Below are 24,347 nucleotides of genomic sequence, written 5' to 3' on the forward strand. Positions count from 1 at the left end.
CATCGGCGAATGGATGAAAAACAGCTGACTGAAACTGAATTCTGACAAAACTGAGGTCCTCGTCCTCTGTTCCACCCCCTCCTCCTGGGACGACTCCTGGTGGCCTGCCACACTGGGAACCGCAACGACACCCACCGACCACGCACGCAACCTGGGTTCATCCTGGACTCATCGCTATCAGTGACCCAGCAAGTCAACGCCTTCTCTTCCTCCTGCTTCAGCACCCTCTGCATGCTTCGGGAGATCTACAAATGGATCCCCACCGGAACCAGAAGAACAGTCACCCAAACCCTCGTCCTGGACATCCCCCGCCACATCACAGCCCGCCTGAGACCTGCACTGGCTCCCCATCAACAAGAGAATCATGTTCAAGCTCCTCATCCATGCTCACAAAGCACTTCACAACACCGGACCAGGATACCTCAACAGATGGCTCTCCTTCTACATCCTGACCCGACAGCTTCGCTCCGCTGACCTTGCCTCGCCACCGTTCCACGCATTCACAGAACGACCGCAGATCACTCTCCCACCTCGCCACCAAGACGCGGAACACTCTTCCTACCCACCTGCGACAGACACAGGACCTGCTAACCTTCAGAAGACACCTCAAGACATGGCTGTTCGAGCAGTAGCAGCACCCACTCACCCCCCACGTCGGTGCATTGAAACCCTCAAGGGTGTGTAGTGCGCTTTTCAAATGCTATGATTGATTGATTGACTAGGGACTTATAGGGGCACCTAAAGGTGTTTCCAATTGTGCCAATGCGTCTCAGCAGTTTTGGGAAACAGATCTGGCAGAGGAAACCTGGTTAACAGGGACCCTGTACACTAACAACTTTGAATTCACATTGATTGGGTGGCTGCCAATCAGATCTTTTATTAAGATCTGTCAGCTACTCACCGTGAAACTTTTTTATCCTTAATTTCTTATGGGGGAAAACATGATTTTGGGTTAGATGTACATTCTGAGAATTCCAGTTTGCTGCCAACATGTCGCCTAAAAATTCTTCATTTAACTGGGTAAAATAAATGGTTGTCCAGGTATGCCACATGCACCTTGTGTGACAAGAAGCTGAGCAGAGGGAGCTGAGGAAAATACTGCTTCAGAACATCGTCGATGCTTAGGTACCACCAAAATTAGCCTGAAAAGCAGCTCAATGATGAGAAGAGGTAGAGATGCACCAAAGAGGAAAGTGTTTCAACATGCCTTCCATCATGGAGAGTGGTTGCCTGCAGATGTCTTGTTATGTTATGCAGCTTTGTTGAGTGCACTATTATCCGTGAGGTATCCTGGCATCGAGATTGATCCCTGTTTTGCAACTGTGTGCTTGTATTACTTGGTGTGTGGCATTGTGGTCTTTTGTGGAGGGAAAAGTGGAAGAGCATGCACAGTGCTTCTGTAGCAGAATATTTTTTTTTTTTAAACACAGTTTCTTCTCTAAGTTCATGTTACATTTGTGTTTTTGTTCCCCTCCACCCCTAAAAAAAAGTGCAAATGGAAAGAAAACAAAATAAAAACTAATTTACTTTTAAGAACTTGTTGTAATAGATAAAAAAATGTTTGGTTTTGTATGTGAGTATGAGTGAAAGGAGGAGAGATGGCTGAGTAAAGCAATTTGTGAGGCGCTTTGACGTTGAGTAACAAGGCATGCACAGCGTTGTGAACCTAGATCCCGAGCCCATCCCTCCACAGACAGCCAACACCCACTGCACACGTCCAAAGTTGGTTTCTGTACCTGACGACCTGCCATGCCCTGTGACTAGTCCTTTGCAGGCACTAGTTGCCACTCCATATGGCCTTTAGCCATGTCAAGTTTGGCTGCTGACCTTTGTCTGTGGCCAACGTTTTTGACCCCTGCATCTCCTTTCAAGGATTTGCGGTTCCGAATCAATATTGGTAGGTAATGCATGGGTCAATGAAGCTTGGGATCGTGGTACCTGTGAGTGAGGCATTTTCTTAGAACTGTATTTCCTTTCTGGGGTTCACAGAGGCAGGAAATGTCAAAAGCAGCCAGAGGTCAGGCCAGGCTAATATTAATATATATATATATATATATATATATACACGATGGCATGTGTAGCTGCAGATACACATGCTGTGCACATCCCGCCATCTGGTGTTGGGCTCGGAGTGTTACAAGTTGTTTTTCTTCGAAGAAGTCTTTTCGAGTCACGAGACCGAGGGACTCCTCCCATTTATACTCCATTGCGCATGGGCGTCGACTCCATCTTAGATTGTTTTTTTTCCGCCATCGGGTTCGGACGTGTTCCTTTTCGCTCCGTGTTTCGGGTCGGAAAGTTAGTTAGAATCTCGGAAAAAACGTCGGTATTGTTCGCGTTCGGTATCGGGTTAGTTACAACAGATCGACACCAAATTTTGAAGAGCTCCGGTGGCCCTTCGGGGTTCTTTCGATCCCCCGTCCGGGCCTGGTCGGCCCGGCCACGTGTGACTTCAAGGCTGATGGAACGGACCCCATTCCGCTTCTGTCCAAAATGCCATAACAAGTATCCGTATACGGATCAGCATCTGGTCTGTAACTTGAGCTTGTCCCCAGAGCACAAGGAAGATACTTGTGAGGCCTGTCGAGCGTTTCGGTCCAGAAAGACGTTAAGAGACCGAAGAGCCAGAAGACTGCAGATGGCGTCGACGCCGACAGGACAAGAGCTTTTCGAGGAGGAAGAGGAAGCTTTCTCTATCCACAAATCGGACTCGGAAGAGCTCGAGGCCGAAGAAATGCCGAAAACCGTGAGTAAGACGTCGAAACATAAGACTCACGAGAAGTCAACAAAAGCCCAGGGGACGCCACCGCCAACAGGCCATGGCTTAACCCAAAAAATAGGTGACCGAGCCAAGGCACCGAAAAAGGGCACGCTGGTGTCGAAGTCATCCGACTCCGGTCGAGATACCGCCACACAGCAATCTCGGACCCGAGACATCGGCTCAGAGAAATTTCGGCACCGTGACAGCGGCACCGAACAAATTCAGCACCGAGAAACCACCACGCTGAAAGTTACAAAGGTTTCTTCGGAGCCTAAAAAGACGTCCGAAAAAGTTTCGGTTCCGAAACATCCAGCCTCTGAGCCGAAAACAGGTTCCTATACAGAGGAACAAGGATTAGCCTCACAAATGCAAAAACATAGATTTGGAGAGGAACTTCAAGCTGTAGAGCCAGACTATACTCAAAGGAGGATCCACATTCATCAAGACACAGGGAAGATAACCACTCTTCCCCCAATTAAAATAAAAGGAAAACTTGCCTTTCAAAAAAAGGACAAGGAGCCACAGGCAAAGGTGGCAAAGAAAACAACTCCACCACTGTCTCCACCACCATCAGTGCACACATCACCAGTAGCAACTCCTCCACTGATGCACTCCCCGACTCATACTGCCATGAGTCAAGATGATCCCGATGCATGGGACCTTTACGATGCTCCAGTATCGGACAACAGCCCAGACTCGTACCCTGCCAGGCCGTCCCCTCCTGAGGACAGTACATCTTACACAAAGGTGATCGCAAGGGCAGCTGCTTTCCATAACGTCACCTTGCATTCCGAACCAATTGAGGATGACTTTTTGTTTAACACGCTATCCTCCACTCATAGCCAATACCAAAGACTACCTATACTCCCAGGAATGCTAAAACATTCAAAACAAATCTTTCAGGATCCTGTTAAAGGCCGAGCCATAACTCCAAGGGTGGAGAAAAAGTACAAGCCACCGCCAACAGATCCTGTTTATATTACAACCCAGTTAACACCAGACTCAGTAGTTGTCGGGGCAGCTCGTAAGAGAGCAAACTCTCATACCTCGGGGGACGCACCCACCTCCAGACAAAGAGTCACAAATTTGATGCTGCGGGCAAAAGGGTTGCAGCACAAGCAGCAAACCAATGGCGCATTGCCAATTCACAAGCACTTTTAGCAAGATATGATAGAGCTCACTGGGATGAGATGCAACATTTGATAGAACACTTACCCAAGGAGTTCCAAAAAAGAGCACAACAAGTGGTGGAAGAAGGACAAAGTATCTCTAATAATCAGATGCGGTCTTCAATGGATGCAGCAGATACGGCTGCAAGGACAGTAAATACTGCAATAACAATAAGAAGGCACGCATGGCTGCGCACGTCAGGTTTCAAGCCGGAAATTCAACAAGCCGTGCTAAATATGCCATTTAATGAACAGCAGTTGTTTGGGCCGGAAGTCGACACTGCTATTGATAAACTCAAGATAGACACTTATACAGCAAAAGCCATGGGCGCACTCTACTCCCCGCAGAGCAGAGGCACATTTTGCAAAACACCTTTTAGGGGAGGGTTTTGAGGACAATCTACAGAAACCACAACATCACAAACAAGGCCCACTTACCAAAGCCAATATCGGCGGGGAAGTTTTCGGGGGCAATATAGAGGGGGACAATGCCAAAAAAATAGAGGATAATTCCAAAGCCCCAAAAGTCCTCAAAATAAGCAGTGACTTACAAGTCACACATCCCCATCACATAACACCTGTGGGGGGAAGACTAAGCCAATTTTACAAACATTGGGAGGAGATAACAACAGATACTTGGGTACTAGCAATTATCCAGCATGGTTATTGCATAGAATTTCTCGAATTCCCTCCAACCGTCCCACCGAAAACACACAGTATGTCAAAACAACATATAAATCTTCTAGGATTAGAAGTTCAAGCATTGCTCCAAAAAGAGGCAATAGAATTAGTACCAAAACAAGAACTAAACACAGGAGTTTACTCACTGTACTTTCTGATACCCAAAAAAGACAAAACTCTAAGACCTATACTAGATCTCAGAATATTAAATGCATACATCAAATCAGACCACTTTCACATGGTTACATTACAAGAAGTAATCCCACTGCTCAAACAACAAGACTACATGACAACACTGGATCTAAAGGATGCATATTTCCATATACCAATACATCCTTCACACAGAAAGTACCTAAGGTTTGTATTCCAAGGGATACATTACCAATTCAAAGTGTTGCCATTCGGAATAACGACTGCGCCAAGAGTTTTTACAAAATGTCTAGCAGTAGTAGCTGCACATATCAGAAGGCAGCAAATACATGTGTTCCCGTACCTAGACGATTGGTTAATCAAAACCAACACGCAAAAACAGTGTTCACAACACACAAATTGTCATAGAAACCCTACACAAACTAGGTTTCTCAATCAATTACTCAAAGTCACACCTTCTGCCGTGTCAAACACAGCAATACCTAGGAGCAACAATCAACACAGTAAAAGGAATTGCCACTCCAAGTCCGCAAAGAGTCAAAACATTCCACAATGTAATACAAGCCATGTATCCAAACCAAAAGATACAGGTCAAATTAGTAATGAAACTCCTAGGCATGATGTCCTCATGCATAGCCATTGTCCCAAACGCAAGGTTGCACATGCGGCCCTTACAACAGTGCCTAGCATCACAGTGGTCACAGGCACAGGGTCAACTTCTAGATCTGGTGTTGATAGACCGCCAAACATACATCTCGCTTCAATGGTGGAACAGTATAAATTTAAACCAAGGGCGGCCTTTTCAAGACCCAGTGCCACAATACGTAATAACGACAGATGCATCCATGACAGGGTGGGGAGCACACCTCAATCAGCACAGCATCCAAGGACAATGGGACATTCAGCAAAGACAGTTTCATATAAACCACTTAGAACTGTTAGCTGTGTTTCTAGCGCTGAAAGCATTTCAACCCATAATATCCCACAAATACACTCTTGTCAAAACAGACAACATGACAACAATGTATTACCTAAACAAACAGGGAGGAACACACTCGACACAGTTGTGTCTCCTAACACAAAAAATATGGCATTGGGCGATTCACAACCACATTCGCCTAATAGCACAATTTATTCCAGGGATTCAGAATCAGTTAGCAGACAATCTCTCTCGGGATCACCAACAGATCCACAAATGGGAAATTCACCCCCAAATACTGAACACTTACTTCAGAATGTGGGGAACGCTACAAATAGATCTATTTGCAACAAAAGAAAACTAAAAATGCCAAAACTTCGCATCCAGGTACCCACAACATCAGTCTCAGGGCAATGCACTATGGATGAACTGGTCAGGGATATTTGCGTACGCTTTTCCCCCTCTCCCACTTCTTCCATATCTAGTAAACAAGTTGAGTCAAAACAAACTCAAACTCATACTAATAGCACCAACATGGGCAAGGCAACCTTGGTACACAACACTACTAGACCTTTCAGTAGTACCTCATGTCAAACTGCCAAACAGACCAGATCTGTTAACACAACACAAACAACAGATCAGACATCCAAATCCAGCATCGCTGAATCTAGCAATTTGGCTCCTGGAATCCTAGAATTCTGATGGATACAACTACCTGTGGATTCCTCACCTCATGAATACTCCCATGGCGCCAGCATTCGACGGAAATCTTCTTACTAGTCTCTGCACATCGACGAGGACGTCACTCTAGCCCACGCGACGCCGTCTGACGTCATACAGGCAATAAGAGGTCCTCGACGACGTGCGGACGTCAGTTCCCTTTTTTCCGTGCATTCGAAACGGTTATCTTCGAGGGAGCAACTGTTACTCTTGCGGTTACAGTGTATATCTTGCTGCGTAGTCTTTCGCTGTGGAAATAATGTTGCAGAGAAAGTCTGGATTTAAGCCTTGTCGTGAGTGTGGAGGCAAGATGTCGGTGACGGATCCTCATTCCGATTGCCTTTGGTGTTTGAGCTCCGACCACGACGTCTCGACTTGTGATTCATGTCAGCACATGAATCCAAAGGCCCTCAAGGAACGTGAGGCGAAGCTGTTTATGGCCAAGTCAAAGGAGAAACATCACAAGAAGTATTCTTCCCCAAGACATCGGCGTCATCGAGACTCCCGGCGCCGTAGAGAATCTCGGCGTCATTCAAAGGAGACTCGTTCCAGGTCTCCGGATCGGCGCCGAAGGACATGGGAGGTCAGTCCCACGGTTACGCCGCATCCTTCGACGCCGTTGCCCTCTCCGGCGTCTCCAACTTCACCTGGACAGGCGTCAGTGATTGAGGTATTGGAGCCTCAAGTGTTTTCTCCGGCGCAGACGCCGAGGCCGGCGTCGGGGTCGCCTCCGAGACAGGCACCCCAGTATCCGGCTTTTCCCACCCCTGGAGCCGATAGTTCTGCATTCTTGAATGCGATGTATGCCATCTTCCAACAGATGGCTCCAGGGGGTGCTCCGGCTGGGCCTTTGGCCTTTTCTTTGGGTGATCCTGCGCCTCTTCGGCCGGCACCCTTTATGCCCTTTCTCCCGTTTGGGAACGTGGGCTCGGCGCCAGTGTCGGCGCCGGTGGCCGCTCCGGTTGCTTCAGAAGTATTGGCCCCGGGGATTTCCATCCCGTCGATGTCGGGATTTCGGCCTGTGACTCCGGTGGGTCCATCTGCTTCAGCTGCTCTTCCGTCGGCGCCGAAGTTACCTGTGGCGCCGGATGCGGCGTCGGTGGCTTCTGAAGATCGGCGCCGATCTTCGACTTCGGCGGAGGCATTGTCGACTCCGCGTATTGAGCAACGACTTCATTCAAGGAGACGTGCTCTCCGTGTATTAGAAGAGCAGGAGTACCAACGAGCCCTAGAGGAAGGAGAGCTAGAGGACTCGGGTGATGGGCTGCGTGGACTGGAGTCGGCCAGTGGGCTGGACACTTCCCCTGAGTGGGACCTTTCGTCCCCGGGGGAATATACTGAGGAGGCTGCTTCCTTTCATGCAGTGGTACGGAAGGCAGCTAGTTTTTTGGACCTGCCTTTGCCGGTGGTGGAGGCAAAACAAAACCTTTTGACAGAGGTGTTACATCCGGCCTCAGCCGCGGCGGAGCCTCTGTTACCATTTAATGACGCTCTGCTGGATCCGGTGTTAGAGGTGTGGAAGAGGCCGGCATCTTCCCCAGCAGTTCACAGAGCCGTGGCCAGGAGGTATCGGACGGCTCCAACTGACCCTGGTTTCCTATCTAGGCACCCTACGCCGGAGAGCTTGGTGGTGCAGGCCTCCTGTTCGTCCAAGTCAGCGCCTGGTTCTTTTCCGACGGTGCCTGGGGACAGAGATTCAAAGAAGCTAGAGGCACAGTCGAAGAAGATTTTTTCGTCCTGCAGTCTGGCGTTAAAAGCCACCAATGCAACCTGTATCCTGGGGAGGTATATTCATGCTCTGATGGATGACATTTCCTCTTCGTTTACAGAGCTTCCCCAGGGTCTTTTGGATCTTGTCTCAAATGCCCAGGCTGCTGCGACCCAAATTATCCAGACGGGACTGGATACCACCGACTCGGTAGCCAGGGCAATGGGCACAACTGTGGTGGCAAGGAGACCGGCCTGGCTCCGTAACTCGGGCTTTTCGGCAGATGTACAGTCCACATTGTTGGATCTCCCGTTTGATGGGGACAAACTGTTTGGAGCTAAGGCTGATTCGGCCTTGGAACGTTTTAAGGAAAGCAGGGCCACGGCTAAGTCGTTAGGGCTCCAAGCTCCTTCTTCCACGGCCTCTTCCAGATTCTTCAGGAGGTTTCGTGGATTTGGGCGTGGCTCTTCCTCCTCTTCCTTTCGGGGGAGATATCAGCAACCTGCTTCTTCCCATCCCTATAGATCTTTCAGGGGGAGAGGTAGGGTCCGCACCAGAGGAGCCTCTCAGCAGCACTCTGCCTCTTCCTCATCCTCTGGCGGGGTGCAGCAGGGGAAGCAGCCTTAGGCTTCCACCATTTCCCACTCACTCCTCTCCTGTAGGGGGAAGATTACAGCATTTTCTCACCACTTCTCGGCAGACCACGAGTGGCGTCTCCATCCAGATCAAGTCCGTTTAATCTTCCAGAGGTGGGGGTTTCCTCGGGTAGATCTGTTCGCCACTCGAGAGAACGCGCATTGTCCGTTGTTCTGCAGCCTTCAGTATCCGATGCAGGGAGCGTTGGGGGACGGGTTTCAAATAACCTGGTGCGGCCATTTGCTTTACGCGTTTCCTCCCATACCCTTGATTCCTCGAGTATTGAGGAAGATTCGCCAAGACCGGGCTCTAGTAATCTTAATAGCTCCGGATTGGCCAAGGAGGGTGTGGTACTCCGACCTTCTCCAACTCTCAATGTGCCCGCCGCTCCGTCTCCCTTTCAGGGCAGACCTCCTCTCGCAGTCGCAGGGGCAGGTTCTACACCCCAACCTCCAGAGTCTGCACCTACATGCCTGGAGATTGAACGGGGCAACCTGAGTTCCTTCTCTCTCCCGCCTGAGGTAGTGGATGTTATATTAGCGGCCAGGCGACACTCCACTAAATCTATCTACGCTAATAGGTGGTCTAAATTTGTTGCGTGGTGTGGAGAGAGGCAGATTGATCCTTTGCATGCTCATCTATCGGACGTTTTGTCTTTTGCTCTATCTCTGGCGCAGAAAGGTTGTGCAGTGGCTACCATTAAGGGTTATTTATCGGCCTTGTCAGCCTTCATATGTCTTCCAGACCAACCATCTTTATTTAAATCCCCTATTGTTATCAGATTCTTGAAAGGTCTTCTAAATCAATATCCTCCAAAGCCATTCGTTATGCCGCAATGGGATTTGTCCTTGGTCCTGACTTTCCTTATGGGGTCCCCTTTTGAACCTATGCATTCTTGCCCCTTGAGGTATTTGGTTTTAAAAACAGTCTTCCTGATAGCTATAACATCAGCAAGGAGAGTGAGTGAGTTGCAGGCCTTATCAGTAAAGCCCCCTTATACAACTTTTTATGGGGATAAGGTGGTGTTGAGGACCAAGGCTGCTTTCCTCCCGAAGGTTGTTTCACCCTTCCATTTGGCTCAGGCAATTACTTTGTCCACATTCTATCCTCCGCCTCATCCTTCCAAAGAGGAAGAAAGACTGCACCGTCTGGATCCAAAGAGAGCGTTGAGCTTCTTTATTGATAGAACAAAGGATTTCAGGCTGGAGGATCAGCTGTTTATTGGATACGTGGGCAAGAGGAGAGGAAAGGCAGTCCACAAGAGAACACTATCCAGGTGGGTTGTTCTTTGCATTAAAATATGTTACTCTTTGGCAAAGAAGGATCCTCCTGAGGGCATTAGAGCTCATTCCACCAGAGCTAAGTCGGCCACTTCGGCCTTGGCCAGGGGTGTTCCTGTGGTCGACATCTGCAAGGCCGCAACTTGGTCGTCCCTTCACACTTTTGCAAAACATTACTGTTTGGATTCTGAGGTTAGAAGGGACGGACATTTTGCACGGTCAGTGCTGCAGGATTTCTTGGTTTGACCATTTAGGCACCCACCGCCGGGCGTGGTACTGCTTTGGGACTCTATTCATGAGGTGAGGAATCCACAGGTAGTTGTATCCATCAGAAGAACGAGTTACTTACCTTCGGTAACGACTTTTCTGGTGGATACATTAGCTACCTGTGGATTCCTCACGGTCCCACCCGCCTCCCCGTTGCCTTTCTGGTCTTACCAAGTAATCCTTGAGTGCGCTCCTCTTGGTCTTTGAGGGTGCAATAGATGTGTATATAATATATTTATATATATGTATATATGTATATATCTTTGTGTATATACTTGGTGTGTGTATATATTTTAAAAGAGAAAGTTTTATATATATATTTATATAAAAAGATTTACAGTTATTCATACAATGTTGTGTATTTTTACAATATAATGGGATGTTGCCTTGCTCTTTCATTGCATTGCCTGGTTGTTCTCATGCACGTAAAAAATGATTGGTACTGACGTCCGCACGTCGTCGAGGACCTCTTATTGCCTGTATGACATCAGACGGCGTCGTGTGGGCTAGAGTGACGTCCTCGTCGACGTGCAGAGACTAGTAAGAAGATTTCCGTCGAATGCTGGCGCCATGGGAGTATTCATGAGGTGAGGAATCCACAGGTAGCTAATGTATCCACCAGAAAAGTCGTTACCGAAGGTAAGTAACTCGTTCTTCAGGCACTTAGACCTCACACAGGAATGTATGGGGGTCATAAAACAAGCTAGAAAACCTACCACTGGACACTGCTATGCAAATAAGTGGAAAAGATTTGTTTATTACTGCCATAATAATCAAATTCAACCTTTACACGCATCTGCAAAAGAGATAGTAGGATACTTACTACATTTGCAAAAATCTAAACTAGCTTTCTCTTCCATTAAAATACATCTTACGGCAATTTCAGCTTACCTGCAAATTACGCACTCCACTTCATTGTTTAGGATACCAGTCATAAAAGCGTTTATGGAAGGCCTAAAGAGAATTATACCACCAAGAACACCACCAGTTCCTTCATGGAACCTCAGCATTGTCTTAACACGACTCATGGGTCCACCTTTTGAGCCCATGCACTCTTGTGAAATGCAATACTTAACGTGGAAAGTTGCATTTTTAATTGCCATCACATCTCTAAGAAGAGTGAGTGAAATTCAAGCATTTACCATTCAAGAACTATTTATTCAAATACACAAAAATAAAGTTGTTCTACGGACCAATCCTAAATTTTTACCAAAAGTAATCTCACCGTTCCACTTGAATCAAACAGTAGAATTACCAGTGTTCTTCCCACAGCCAGATTCTGTAGCTGAAAGAGCACTACATACATTAGACATCAAAAGAGCACTAATGTACTACATTGACAGAACAAAACTAATTCGAAAGACAAAACAACTATTTATCGCCTTTCAAAAACCTCATACAGGAAATCCAATTTCAAAACAAGGCATTGCTAGATGGATAGTTAAGTGCATTCAAACCTGCTATCTTAAAGCTAAAAGAGAACTGCCTATTACACCAAAGGCACACTCAACCAGAAAGAAGGGTGCTACCATGGCCTTTCTAGGAAATATTCCAATGAACGAAATATGTAAGGCAGCAACATGGTCTACGCCTCATACATTTACCAAGCACTACTGTGTAGATGTGTTAACTGCACAACAAGCAACAGTAGGTCAAGCTGTACTAAGAACATTATTTCAAACTACTTCAACTCCTACAGGCTGAACCACCGCTTTTGGGGAGATAACTGCTTACTAGTCTATGCACAGCATGTGTATCTGCAGCTACACATGCCATCAAACGGAAAATGTCACTTACCCAGTGTACATCTGTTCGTGGCATTAGTCGCTGCAGATTCACATGCGCCCACCCGCCTCCCCGGGAGCCTGTAGCCGTTTAGAAGTAGATCTTAAACATTTGTACATTTGTAAATATATTACTTGAAACTTCATTATGTACATACGCATTCACTCCATTGCATGGGCACTATTACTAGCATACACAACTCCTACCTCACCCTCTGCGGGGAAAACAATCTAAGATGGAGTCGACGCCCATGCGCAATGGAGTCGAAATGGGAGGAGTCCCTCGGTCTCGTGACTCGAAAAGACTTCTTCGAAGAAAAACAACTTGTAACACTCCGAGCCCAACACCAGATGGCGGGATGTGCACAGCATGTGAATCTGCAGCGACTAATGCCACGAACAGATGTACACTGGGTAAGTGACATTTTCCATATATATATATATATATATATATATATATATATATATATATATATATATATATATATATATACTGAAGGATACAGAGACTGTGTCTTTCTCTTGTGGCTAGCAAATAACATTATTTAGATCCATTGGTCCAACACTGGAACCTTGTCTCTGAGAGGAAAGCATGCAGAAAAAACTGTCTCCCCCAATAGAATTCCTTTAATTTTAATTTTTGGGAGAATTTGCAGATTGCATATGGCCAAGATGTGTTTAAATCGAGCTCAAAACCTTTTTTTAAAACACGTATATCTTACAAACTGCTAGAGGATTTACACCACACCTTTGGTGATTATTTCAGGTGATTTCCAGATTTGATGAAGATCTGTCTGTAGGGTGAAAAGTTACAGGCAAATCAAAAAATGTGTTTTGCAGCATGAATCCTTTTCTGGATTCACATGTTGTGCATTATTCTGCAATCTAGTGGTTGGATCCGGAATTGTCTTTCTTTCATTTCTCGTTTTTTTTTTTGCGGTATCTCCATTGTCTGTGTGACGTCAGATGGTGCCCTGGAAGTTCCTGTGTGTAGTGGCCATCTTCATATTCCTTTTTTCCACTGTTGGGTCTTGAAGCAACGGAAGAGCTCCAAAACCTTTTTTGTAAAAAAAAAAAAAATTCACTGAAAAAAGTGTTGTCAAACCAGGCAAAGGAGAAGACTAGAGAGAAGGGGACCATTCACTCTTCCTTCCAACGGGGTTGGAGAATGAGGCAAGGTAGGGGTCATGGAAAAAACCTTTACACTTTGCCCAAACTGCGACCACAACTGTGTGAAGCAAGACCATCATGAAATCTGTAACATCTGTGTGGCGAAGGACCACCGGTACGAGGACTGCTAGATCTGCGCTGCATTCGTACCAAAGACCCTGAAGATACGTCAAAAACAAAGACTGGAACTGTCGTAGACTCCCATTTTAGTAACGAGACTGCTAGAATTTTGGCAGCAGCACCACAGAGTATGAGGGACGGAGTCTGAGCCCACACTGTGTGACAGCTGTCGGCCTAACCATTCCGGGTAGCTAGCAGCACCTCACCAATACCAAAGATAAGAGTTATTTGTGGCAACCTATCCCATGACACTCTCACTTCTCAGGGAAGTCGTGGTGGAACAGATTTTACCCCTTTCTCTCAGTTATACAAGTATCACTCATGCAAAGATAAAAGAGAAGCAGAGTCTTGGCGCAATAGATTTTATTGAGGTAACTGGGTTCTATATAAAAAGGCATGAATGGCGATTATGAGGATAGTGAAACACAGCGCTATTACAGCAGTGACCTGGAAAATGAAACACAAGAAGAGTCCCACCATATTGTCACAACATCCCTACATACACTACTAAGTTTCTACATGAGAGCAAGTTGCATTGGTAGCCCTAATCCACCCCTCTGGTCCTGGAAAGGAAGCCCAACTCCCATACTTGCTCTCAGAGGTGAAACAGAGGTCTGTTAGTCTGCTGGGAGTCCTTCCACTTAGACGCGGAGGTACCAAAGGGTTTCAGCAGAAACCACAACGACGTGCAGCATGAGATGGCAATCTGGCTGGAATGTCCCCTCTAAGATGGTGTGAGCAGGTGATGTTTTATAATATGTCTGTTATTCTAAGAACTTCACTGACTTGTCAGCACATACTTTTCTGTGTAGGCTAGACAATGTACTCTTTGGACCGGCAATACCCGGTAAATATTGTGTACAGTCCCGGGTTGAGTATAGGATGAAAATGTTATGCAAAGAAATGAATAACAGATTCTGCGTAGAAGGGCAACTGATAAAAGAATGAAAGACATTTCCACTAAAATTAAGCTTTGCTAAAATAATAAAGGAAATAAAAGCGAAATATAACTAGATGGGAGGGCACAGGCCTCAAGCCCAGGCCTAAGTAATGTGCCTATGTAATTGCTAAAATAACCTCACAACAGACCACTGTAATACCACATATGTTGCTTAAAGACCTGGGACTGTCCAGCGATGATGACAAGAACGTCCAAGAGGCAGAGACAGCCCACGGAGGATCGGTCATCAATTCTTGAAGCAGATGTGGAGAGGACACAAGCGAAGAAGGTGGTGAAGGACGCCAAAAGAAAATCTCAGCGGGTAACCAAATTGTGAAGAGACACAGACTCAAACCTCTGAGAAAAAGCCACACAAGGCAGCTGCAACGCTGAAGAAAATGACGATTGAAGGTCAGCTGTGAGCAAAAGTAGCCCACAGATCTCAGCCACGGGATACAGATGATGACAAAGCGACAAAAACATTGATAGGCCCATCAGGTCGAGAGACCTTGATTGGGTGGGGAGACAAACCCTTGGAAACCGATCGGTCAACACTGAAAAAAAGGCCATCGCTGACTCAACATTGAAAAGTTGCAAGTGGTGGAAAGGAAGTGAAGAGTAGAGACTGAGATGACTTCGCTTCTTCAACCAAAGAAGGAGTTCGACTCCTTAAGGGAACCTTTGATGGCCTTCGCCATCCAAGAGAAGGAATCTGCTTTAGAAACTTCAGTGAATCTCATGATAAAGAAGCAGAAGAGTAGTTCTACAAACATGAAGAGGAAGAAGGAACAGTAGGGTTTGCTGAGGAGTGCTGGAACAACCTTGACACACAATTTCCAGAAGAGGAGGTAGATCACTACCCCTCAAGGCCATCACTGCCTGACGACCTCACAATGTGCAACAGTCTGGTCAGAAAGGCTGTAGACACGTGGGGTTCAGTTGTAGGAGGAGAAATGTGATTCCTGTTTTCTGCTTGAGAAACTAATGCCTGCCAATAAGGGGAACCTATAGTTCCCAGTGCTACCCAGCATATTGGACCAGGGCAAAGAAGCCTTTCGGGAACCTGCCACAGTCAAAGCAGTTAGAACCCCCTCCCCCAATTTTCCTATCCTCCCCGCTACCCCAATTCCCCAACCACCTCCTCACCCCCGAAACTAATTATCGGCCCTCAACTAAAGACCCCTGAAAGATCCAGGCAAACACACCAGCAGATTCCAACACTGTTGCGACAGCCAGAAAACAAAACACCGTACACACCTCAACAGGTTCTCCACCAGAAAGGGAGAGCAAGCTGCTCGACATACGTTGGGAAGAAAGATGGAGAGCGAAGCTGCAGCACAATTGAGAATTGCTAATTCCAGTGCGCTGTTAAACAGATTTGATCACCTGCATTGGGACAAAATTGAGGAACTCTTGCAGAAACTTCCTGAAGAGGACAAAAAGAGAGCCTCTGCAATAATACAGGAAGGCAAAACTTTTGCCAACACATGCCTGAAGTCTGCTTTTGGGAGCAGCAGACACTGTCTGCAGCAGATGTGCTCGGGCACAGTGTTAAGGAGGTATGTCTGACTCAGACTACCAGGGTTCAAGCAGGAAATACCAGCCTCCGTCATCAACAAACCGTTTATAGGGGATGTACTATTTAACCAGGTGGTCAGTGAGTCCTTGCAGCAAATTATACAGGACAATGAGATGGCTAAGGCAATGGGAGCCTTACGATAGAGAGGTGCATTCAACAGGGGTGGAAGCACACTCAAAAGACCCACAGGCAGGGGACCCTTCCCATAAGGTCAGCAACAATAGCAAGTTCAATTCAACTCGCAACAAGCCACACTGCAGACCACATGCAAACAGTGGCAACACCCTGCAAGGCAGCCCTTTTGGGGAAGAGGACAAATACCCCAAGGGGAGGAGCCATCAGTAAACGACTTAACAACTGAAACAGAACCCAACAAACCACCAGTGGGAGGCAGAATAGGAAATTACCCACAGCAGTGTGCGGAAATAACCATGGACAATTGGATTTTAAACGTAATAAGTCACAAATACTAAATAGAATTGATCCTAAAACCATTACCAGTTTCACCAAAATCATACAGCTCAGGGAAGAGGTCAGAAATGTTCTACAAAAGCAAGCAATAAAAAGATACCAGTAAGGGAACAAAGCAGGGGAAACTACTCAACCTCCTTCCTGGTTTCAAAACAAGACCTCACCTAAAGACCAATTCTGGACCTCCGATTATTAAATAAGTTCATCCGCACACATTTCAAGATGACAACACTTCAGGGTGTAATTCCACTCATACAAAAAGGGGACTACATGGCAACATTAGAGCTGAAGGATTCCTATCTGCACATACCCATGAGTCAAGCACATAAAAGTTACCTGTGATTCATACTTGATAAGGTACACTAGCAATTCAGATTCTTACCATTTGGCATAAAGTCAGCAGCAAGGGTCTTTTCACAATGCCTCGCAGTAGTTGCAGCCTTTCTGAGAAGAAAAGGAATACATGTATATCCATACCTAGATGACTGGCTTGTAAAGGCAAAGACAAAACAAAAATGCCAAAGGGACATTAAAGAGTGATCACAACCTTAGAACGCCTAGGGTTTTCCATAAACCACAAGAAGTCGTCTTCACAACCGGAGCGGGAAAAGGTTTTCCTACTTGTGACTTTGAACTCGAAAACAACACAAGCATACCCGACTCAGAAGACAGTAAACGCGATGGTAGAGCGAGCTCCCCTATACTAGATGGGGCAGTCTCTGACATTGAGAATGGTCATTAAGCTAATGGGCATGATGGCATCATGCATTCCATTCATAACACATGCAGAATACAAATGCCCCCATTCCTGCAATGATTATGCAACAGATGGTCACAGGGCGGCAGAAGGTGGGAGGATCTAGTGGTTGTAACAGCAAAGATATAAAAGGAGATATAATGGTGGACAACAAAGAAAGACCAACTCAAACTGTGACCATCAGGAAAGATGCATCCCACAAAGGATGGGGAGCACACACATGCAACCTGAAGGTACAAGGACAATGGAACAACACAGATGCAGTAAAACACATCAGTTTCCTGGAGATAAAGACGGTGTTTCTAGCTCTGAAGGCTTTTCAGGCACACATAACCGGAAAGTCATTACTGATTCAGACAATACAACTATGTTTTTCCTGAACAAAGATGGAAGGAGGAAGTAATTCACCCTCAGCAAGCTAGCCCAATAAATATGGCAATGGGTGATCCCAAGGAGGATTAACCTGCAAAGTGTTCACCTACCAGGTAAAGAAAACACAGAGATGGACAGACTAAGCAGACCTAAAAGCACCTCACATGAGTGGGTACTTAAACAGGAAACTGAGTAGAGGATCTTCAGGGTCTGGGGCAAGCCAACAATCGATCTGTTTGCAACATCAGAGAGCAAAAAATGCTGACACTTCACATCCAGGTTCCAACACCACCAGTCAGAAGGGAATGCCATGTCCCTAAAATGGTCAGGGAGATTGGCTTACGCCTTTCAACAGATCCCCCTAATACACAAGCTGCTGAGAAAGCCAGACAACTCAGGATAAACCTCATCCTAATAATCTCACAATGGGCCAGACAGACCTGGTACTCAAACCTACTAGAGATGTCCAGGGGACAAATGATCAAGATAAAAGTGTAACAGGTCCTCCTTACAATGCAGGAGGGGAAAGTGTACCACCCGGAGCCAGCAACACTCAATTTAGCAACCTTCCGTCTAAATACATAGAGTTCAGACAAAACGATTGCCTAGAATTTTGGAAATATCAAAGGAAGGCTACCACAAGACAATACTGTGCAGCACAGTGGAGAAGAAACAAAACACTGGTGCACGAGAAACAAAACAATGCAAACAAGACAGCAAATACTTCTAACATACCCCACTCATCTGTTGGACAGCGGGTTAAACTATTCAATACTTGGCAGCCATAGTAGCATACACCAGAGACACATCATGTAACTACTTCTTCAGTTTACCAGTGAGAAAAGGCCCTTAGAGGGATCAAAGAGAATTGCCTCCTGACCCACCCACCCTCTGAGGACCGTACCAGCACCTGTGTGGAAGCTAAACACAATGCTAATTCAATTGATGACAAAAACTTTTGAGCCTATGCACAAGGCAGATCTCCGATGTATCACAGTAAAATAGCTTTCTTAATTGCTGTCACATCACTACGGAGAGTGAGTGAACTACAAGCTTTAAAAATACAGGAACCATACATGTAAATACACAAGGACAAAGTAGTTCCCTGACCAAATCCATAGTTCATACTCAAAAAAGTGAGCAATTTTCACATCAGCCAAATCATTTAACTGCCAGTATTCTTCAAAGAACCGCAAACGCTAGTGGAAAGAGCCCTGCACTCCTTGAACATAATGCGAGCTTTAATATACTATTTGCAAGAAATTAAACCGTTAAGTAAGAGAAACCAATTGTTCATTTCCTATGCAAAATCCACCAAGGGTTCTTCAGTAGCAAAGGGGAATATCGCACAATGGATTGTGGAAACAATACAGATCTGCTACTCCTCTGCAGAGAAGATACTCCCAATCACGCCCCAAAGCCCACCCATCAAGAAAGGAGGACGCAACGTTAGTGTTCCTAGCAGAGATGCCCATTTGAAACAATTTGCGCTGCAGCAACATGGCCCTCTCTTCACACATTTGCAGAACTTTACTGTGTGGATATACAAATGAACAAAGAAACGCAAGTGGAACAGAGTACTGCAGCACCTGTTTGGAGGTTCATCCTCATTTTATCCCAATCAACCCAAAGAAAGGGATACTGATACATAATCTAATAATGCACAGCATGTGAAACCAGAAAAGGATTCATGCTGCAAAGCAAAATGGTTAGTTACCAGTAGGAGTAGTTTTGCAGCCTGAAGAGTTTTCTGGATTCACACGCGACCCACCCACCTCCCCAGAAATGGGAAACAATGTAATCAGGTGGGAAGGGAAAAGACAGACTAAAAACAATAAACTCCCCCCAAAAAAATCCCAAGATTGCCATTATCCACAGGAACATCCAGGGAATTGCCTGACATCACACAGGGGACGGACATACCACTTGATGGTGGTCGACGATGCCCACAATAACAGCAAACAAAAAAGAAGGAAGGAAGGAAAGAAAGAAATGAAGGAAAAAAAGATAGATTTGGACCCAACCACTAGATAGCGGAATAATGCACAGCATGTGAATCCAGAAAACTCTTTAGACTGCACAACTACTCCTACTGGTAAGTAACTATTTAGTTTTTAAAGAAAAGTGTATCTGAACCATAACTGCAGTGTGAAAACAGCTACTGTATAATATTGTTATAGATACGTAAATAGATCTGTTTGTGTGTTCAATGTAAAGTAGAAATATTCATAATCAAATGTTTCCTAGATATAATTCATTTTCGACTTTTGCTGGTGGGGATGTAACAAATTTATTGTTCCTTAATTATTTGTAAATTTTATTTTTGCCATAATGATCATTGAATTCATTGTTAACCCTGTAATCCATGTATAAAGTTTTGTATAGTGCCTAATGCATTTTGTGTTTTAAATTATTATGTTTTCATTTTCTATTCTTTGCTTCTAAGAAGCACATATATGCTGCTGTCATCTGTTCTTATGCTTTTTTTTTTTTAATATTGTAAAGGAAAATCTTTTGCCTACTATTGCTGCTTAAGCTTTGTTCCTTGCTCATATGTAGATTGCCCCAAAACTCCAGATACGCCACGTAGCGACTGTGGATCGTCTACGAACAAAGGACGTTTGATGGCATTGAAAAAACAGTTGGATATAGAGTCAAAGGTCAAACAGGGAGCCGAGAACATGATACAGACATATTCCAATGGACCCTCAAAGGTAACACTTGACAGATGCATTAAAATGCCTATTTTGCAGCCGTGCGTTCATTTAGTAACAATGTCCGGTAGAAATATTTATTATTTTATAAAGTAAAATAGCGACTGGGAAACAGCAAATCAAGACCCACTCTATTAAATGACAAACCTACCTAGAGAGTGAAAATCCTATTACTGGAGGAGAGGAAATTAATGGGAAAAATGTGGAAAGGAAATCGCCATTAGAAATTAAACCACTTATAGGATACACAAGTTACAGGAAGACAACAGGTTATCCTGGAGAAAAAATATGGTATTTTAGATTTCAGCAAAGTCCTTCCAAATGGCCTTCACATAACACATTTGTATTGCTGTTGCTAGTTATGATTTCCTAAATGCCCTGTTGACTAGAAACTTGCTTGTTGTCAGAATACACAAAGTGCTGATACATGAAGCTCATTTGAGGATGATTGTATGATCTCTAGAGCAAGAATGGGTCTTGAGAGAACACATCAAGAGTTTGAGGTCCTCTGCATCAGTAGCCTTAAATGCATACAACAACTATCAAAATGAGTTGCAAAATTCCAATAGGATTTGCACATATCCAGTAAAATTAGCAATGGCAACATAAAGCTGAAAACTAAGAAAAGCCTATCTGAAATTGGTTACTAATTTGGGAGTGGAGGGTACCCCTTCCAACTCAGTAAACCCAATCTCTTTAGGTCAAAACACAGTTATAAGAGAATCTCTGCTGAACCCCTGGTAGCTATAGCAGACAGTCTCCCAAAGGGAACTAAAAATGTGGATTTATAAAGTTGTGAGGCAAAAATTGCTTTAAAAGAAGTCAAGAAATATGGAAAAACATTGGTTCATGATGGATCCAAGACCTAGGAGCAACTTAATGCTGACCGGGACAGAGAAAAGATTGGATGCATCAAGTGGTTTGTCTCCGTCAAAGGTTTCGCCTTCAGACTTAGGGCCTCATTACAACCTCAGCAGTCCTTTTACAGGACTGCCGAAGCCACTGCAGGCAAAAGACCGCCAGTACTGGAGGTCTTTTGCCTGCCATGTTAGGAGTTTTCCACTGGCCCAGCTGAACACTCTCAACAACATTGACGCCGGCTCGTAATTGAGCCTGCGGCAATGTTGTGGTGCGTCGGGTGCACCCATCACACATTTCACTGCCCGTAATTCAGGCAGTGAAATGCGCAATGGTGCTGTGCATGGGGGGCTCTTGCACTGCCCATGCCAGGGCCCCCCGACGCCCATTCCGCCATCCTTTCCATGGTGGTGTTAACCGCCATGGAAAGACTGGCTGATGGGGACTTGTAATCCCCAGGGCATCGTTGCTTGCAGCTCTACGCTGGCTGAATACAGCTTCCAGGCTGTAGGCTGTAGGCTGGTGGCAGCTTGGCGGTGTCTGTGGTTGGACCGTGGTGGCTCTGCCATGGTCATAATGGGGTGGTCGGACCACCCTGTCTGCAACGGTCGACCATTGTGAGGCTGGCGGTCTTAAGACCACCATCCTCGTAATGAAGCTCTTAGTCTGGAAAAGCTTCTTCTTGGAAGCCCTGCAGCCCCTAGCTCCTGAGGGGAGATGTCTGGCTACTAGGTTTCTGTCCTGGAGGATCTCGTCCCCCTTTTGTCAGCTGGGTTTTCCTCTTGTCAAGAGACCTTACATTTTTGAGTACCTAACGATTGTAAACAGGAGGCAACTGCTCGACACTTGGAGAGCAGTTCCTGTCCCTGAGTGCCAACAGAATTCCAGAGTCCTTGAGTCCATATGCGAGTCCTTCCAGCATGAGCCAGGAGTCAAAAGCTAACATTACCTTCCAGCAAGGCCTCCTTTAGATGGAACATTCCCAAGAATATTATGAAGAGGTGGTACTGGAGGTGCCAGATTTGTCCTGTACATTACCTAATGACTAGAGGAATTCTGCTGCCCAGCACTAACAATTTTCTTGCAATTCTTTCAACTCCTTTCAAGCACTTCCTTTATGCCTTCCTGCAAAATTACCCAGAAGTCCCTGTTTCAAGATGACTAGACCCAGCTGCCAATATGCAGACCTGTCTTCAGCCATCCTCACTTGGTGTGATGGGTTTGGAGATCAGCCAAGCTTTTTGGCCAACTGGTGAATGGGTGGTACATATCCCCTTTACCAGATGCTAGTGTCATGTTTTGGCTTGTTTAGCTTGAGGTGATTTCTTAGCACCTGACAGCCAATATCTAGGATGCTTTGTTGATTATATAAGAATCAATAACAGCGGGGTTCAAAAGTTTTAGTATGTGTTAACTTTGTCATTTTAGCAGCTGAGATTTAAGATTAGTATAGGATATTTTAGCAGCAAATCTACGCTTGTAGCCTACTGAAGGAAATCTACCCTCGTTGTTCGACAGCCTTTGTTCCCAGGCTATGTAAAGAAGTTGGTCTCGTCCTTAGAAAGGGTGAGAGATATTACTCACCATTTCCTTGTAAGAAAAACAGATGGAAGGCTCTGCCCTGGATTTCCATGACCTGTAGCAGTTCCTTCTCTTCAGAAGTTTCAGCTGCTTACTTCAGTCCAGGTCTCCGGGATTGCTGTCAACTTCATATGCAGGACAAGTCCGAACAGGCTTTGCGTCCTGTTAACTCCAAATCTCGCTGGTGCCTTCAACAAAGATCCAGTTCATCCTGAGTATTCTTTTCTCGGGACTCACCACAAAGTCTTCTTTCTACTGGAAATAGTAGCAACCACCCAAAAGATAATGCCGTTTTTCCTATAAGACTACACCAGTAACGTTCCAGTTGTGAATCCCCAGACAATTGATTAAGGTCCCCTCTTCTTTTCCGTGGGTGCACACCCAGTACCCCTCCTCTTTCTTTTTCTAAACTGTATTAATCCACTTCTCTGCCGTATGGGGGAGTTTACCCACATTTCACTCCCTTTTTTTGTCCTGTCTTGTTCATGTTCACATGGTGCATTAGTAATCCACACGGGCTGTCTGAGCTCTCCTGTTGAAGTTTAAAACATATACTCATGGGCAGAGCAGTGACTGACACACTACAGTGAAAGGGCTTATGAATTCTTCATACGTGCCGTTTTTACTATTATTATTTTTTTTGGGGGGGGGGGAGAGAAGCATATTTGCTCCTGCTTATCATGCTGCTTTGCACACCCACCCCCTGCAGTGGCTCTGGTAGCTTCCTTCTTGTGGTGAAACTTACCGCGTCTGTAATTTCCCCAGGCAGAAGGACGTTCGCAAGAGTTTTGAACTGTAAATACAGACTGCACAGCATTGTAGCCAGTAGTGTATCTGAACTGACCACTATTGGGCATGCCATTTTCCTTTAATTGTTTTAAATAGGAGTATTTGTCATACCGTGTTTTTATAATGCGATAATATTTCTCATGAAGCATTTCAATAATGGTAATCTATTCTGTGTTTCAATAGGATCGGAAGCTTCTGGCCACAGCTCAGCAAATGCTTCAGGACAGCAAAACAAAAATCGAAGTTATAAGAATGCAAATTCTGCAGGCCGTCCAGACAAACGAAATGGCGTATGATAATGGTGATGAAACTTGAACATTGAAAACGAAAGATGTGTTAATGGAAGTGCTTGATTCTGCAGGCATTTTTGAGCTTTCATTGCTTATTAACTAAAATCTGAGAATACGACTTAGAAGTGCAGCCTTAGAAAACCGATCAAGAAGTGTGGCTTGCTCTTAGTATGTGGCATTGAAGCAAAAATGGGAAGCCCGATTGATTGCAGACAAGCTGCATATAGGGAACGAAACCTGCTGCACATAATCTGCATTTCAAAATGTTACACATAAAAAAGCAAAACGTTTCCACTGTATATGTGTTGCCACTTAATCATCTTAATGGTGAGTCATAAAGGTTTAATGCAAAACATGCAAATATGAAAAAATACTTTTTTTGTGAAAAAATGTCGTAGATCTGGGTGTCTCCAACCTTTTGTGTATTAAGCTACTTCGGCATCCCAAGCTACTGATATTATTAGTGTTGTAATAGTGCGCACATCAAATACGATAACAATAATGCCAACCCAATGCAAGATTACCAGCAGTGATCAGCTCGGTGCAGCATGCAGGGTTGCCAGCAGTAATACGAGAAAGAACTTAATTAATGTGTAAGACATCTTCAGGTCTAATAAGTAACTGCTGTACC

General features: G+C 45.2%; 1 protein-coding gene across 2 annotated transcripts in view; it reads left to right on the top strand.

Annotated features, from left to right (window-relative positions):
• The window catches only part of PKN2 (protein kinase N2), a 527,949-nt gene that overhangs the window by 156,591 nt on the left and 347,011 nt on the right, over window positions 1-24,347 (top strand). For both annotated transcript variants that reach the window (XM_069232308.1, XM_069232307.1), the window contains exons 3-4: window positions 20,044-20,198; window positions 23,610-23,727. In XM_069232308.1, the coding sequence (XP_069088409.1) occupies window positions 20,044-20,198; window positions 23,610-23,727 (273 nt within the window). The remainder of the gene's footprint in view (window positions 1-20,043; window positions 20,199-23,609; window positions 23,728-24,347) is intronic.

The sequence above is a fragment of the Pleurodeles waltl genome, chromosome 4_2 (genome assembly GCF_031143425.1).
Source record: "Pleurodeles waltl isolate 20211129_DDA chromosome 4_2, aPleWal1.hap1.20221129, whole genome shotgun sequence".
Taxonomy (NCBI): domain Eukaryota; kingdom Metazoa; phylum Chordata; class Amphibia; order Caudata; family Salamandridae; genus Pleurodeles; species Pleurodeles waltl.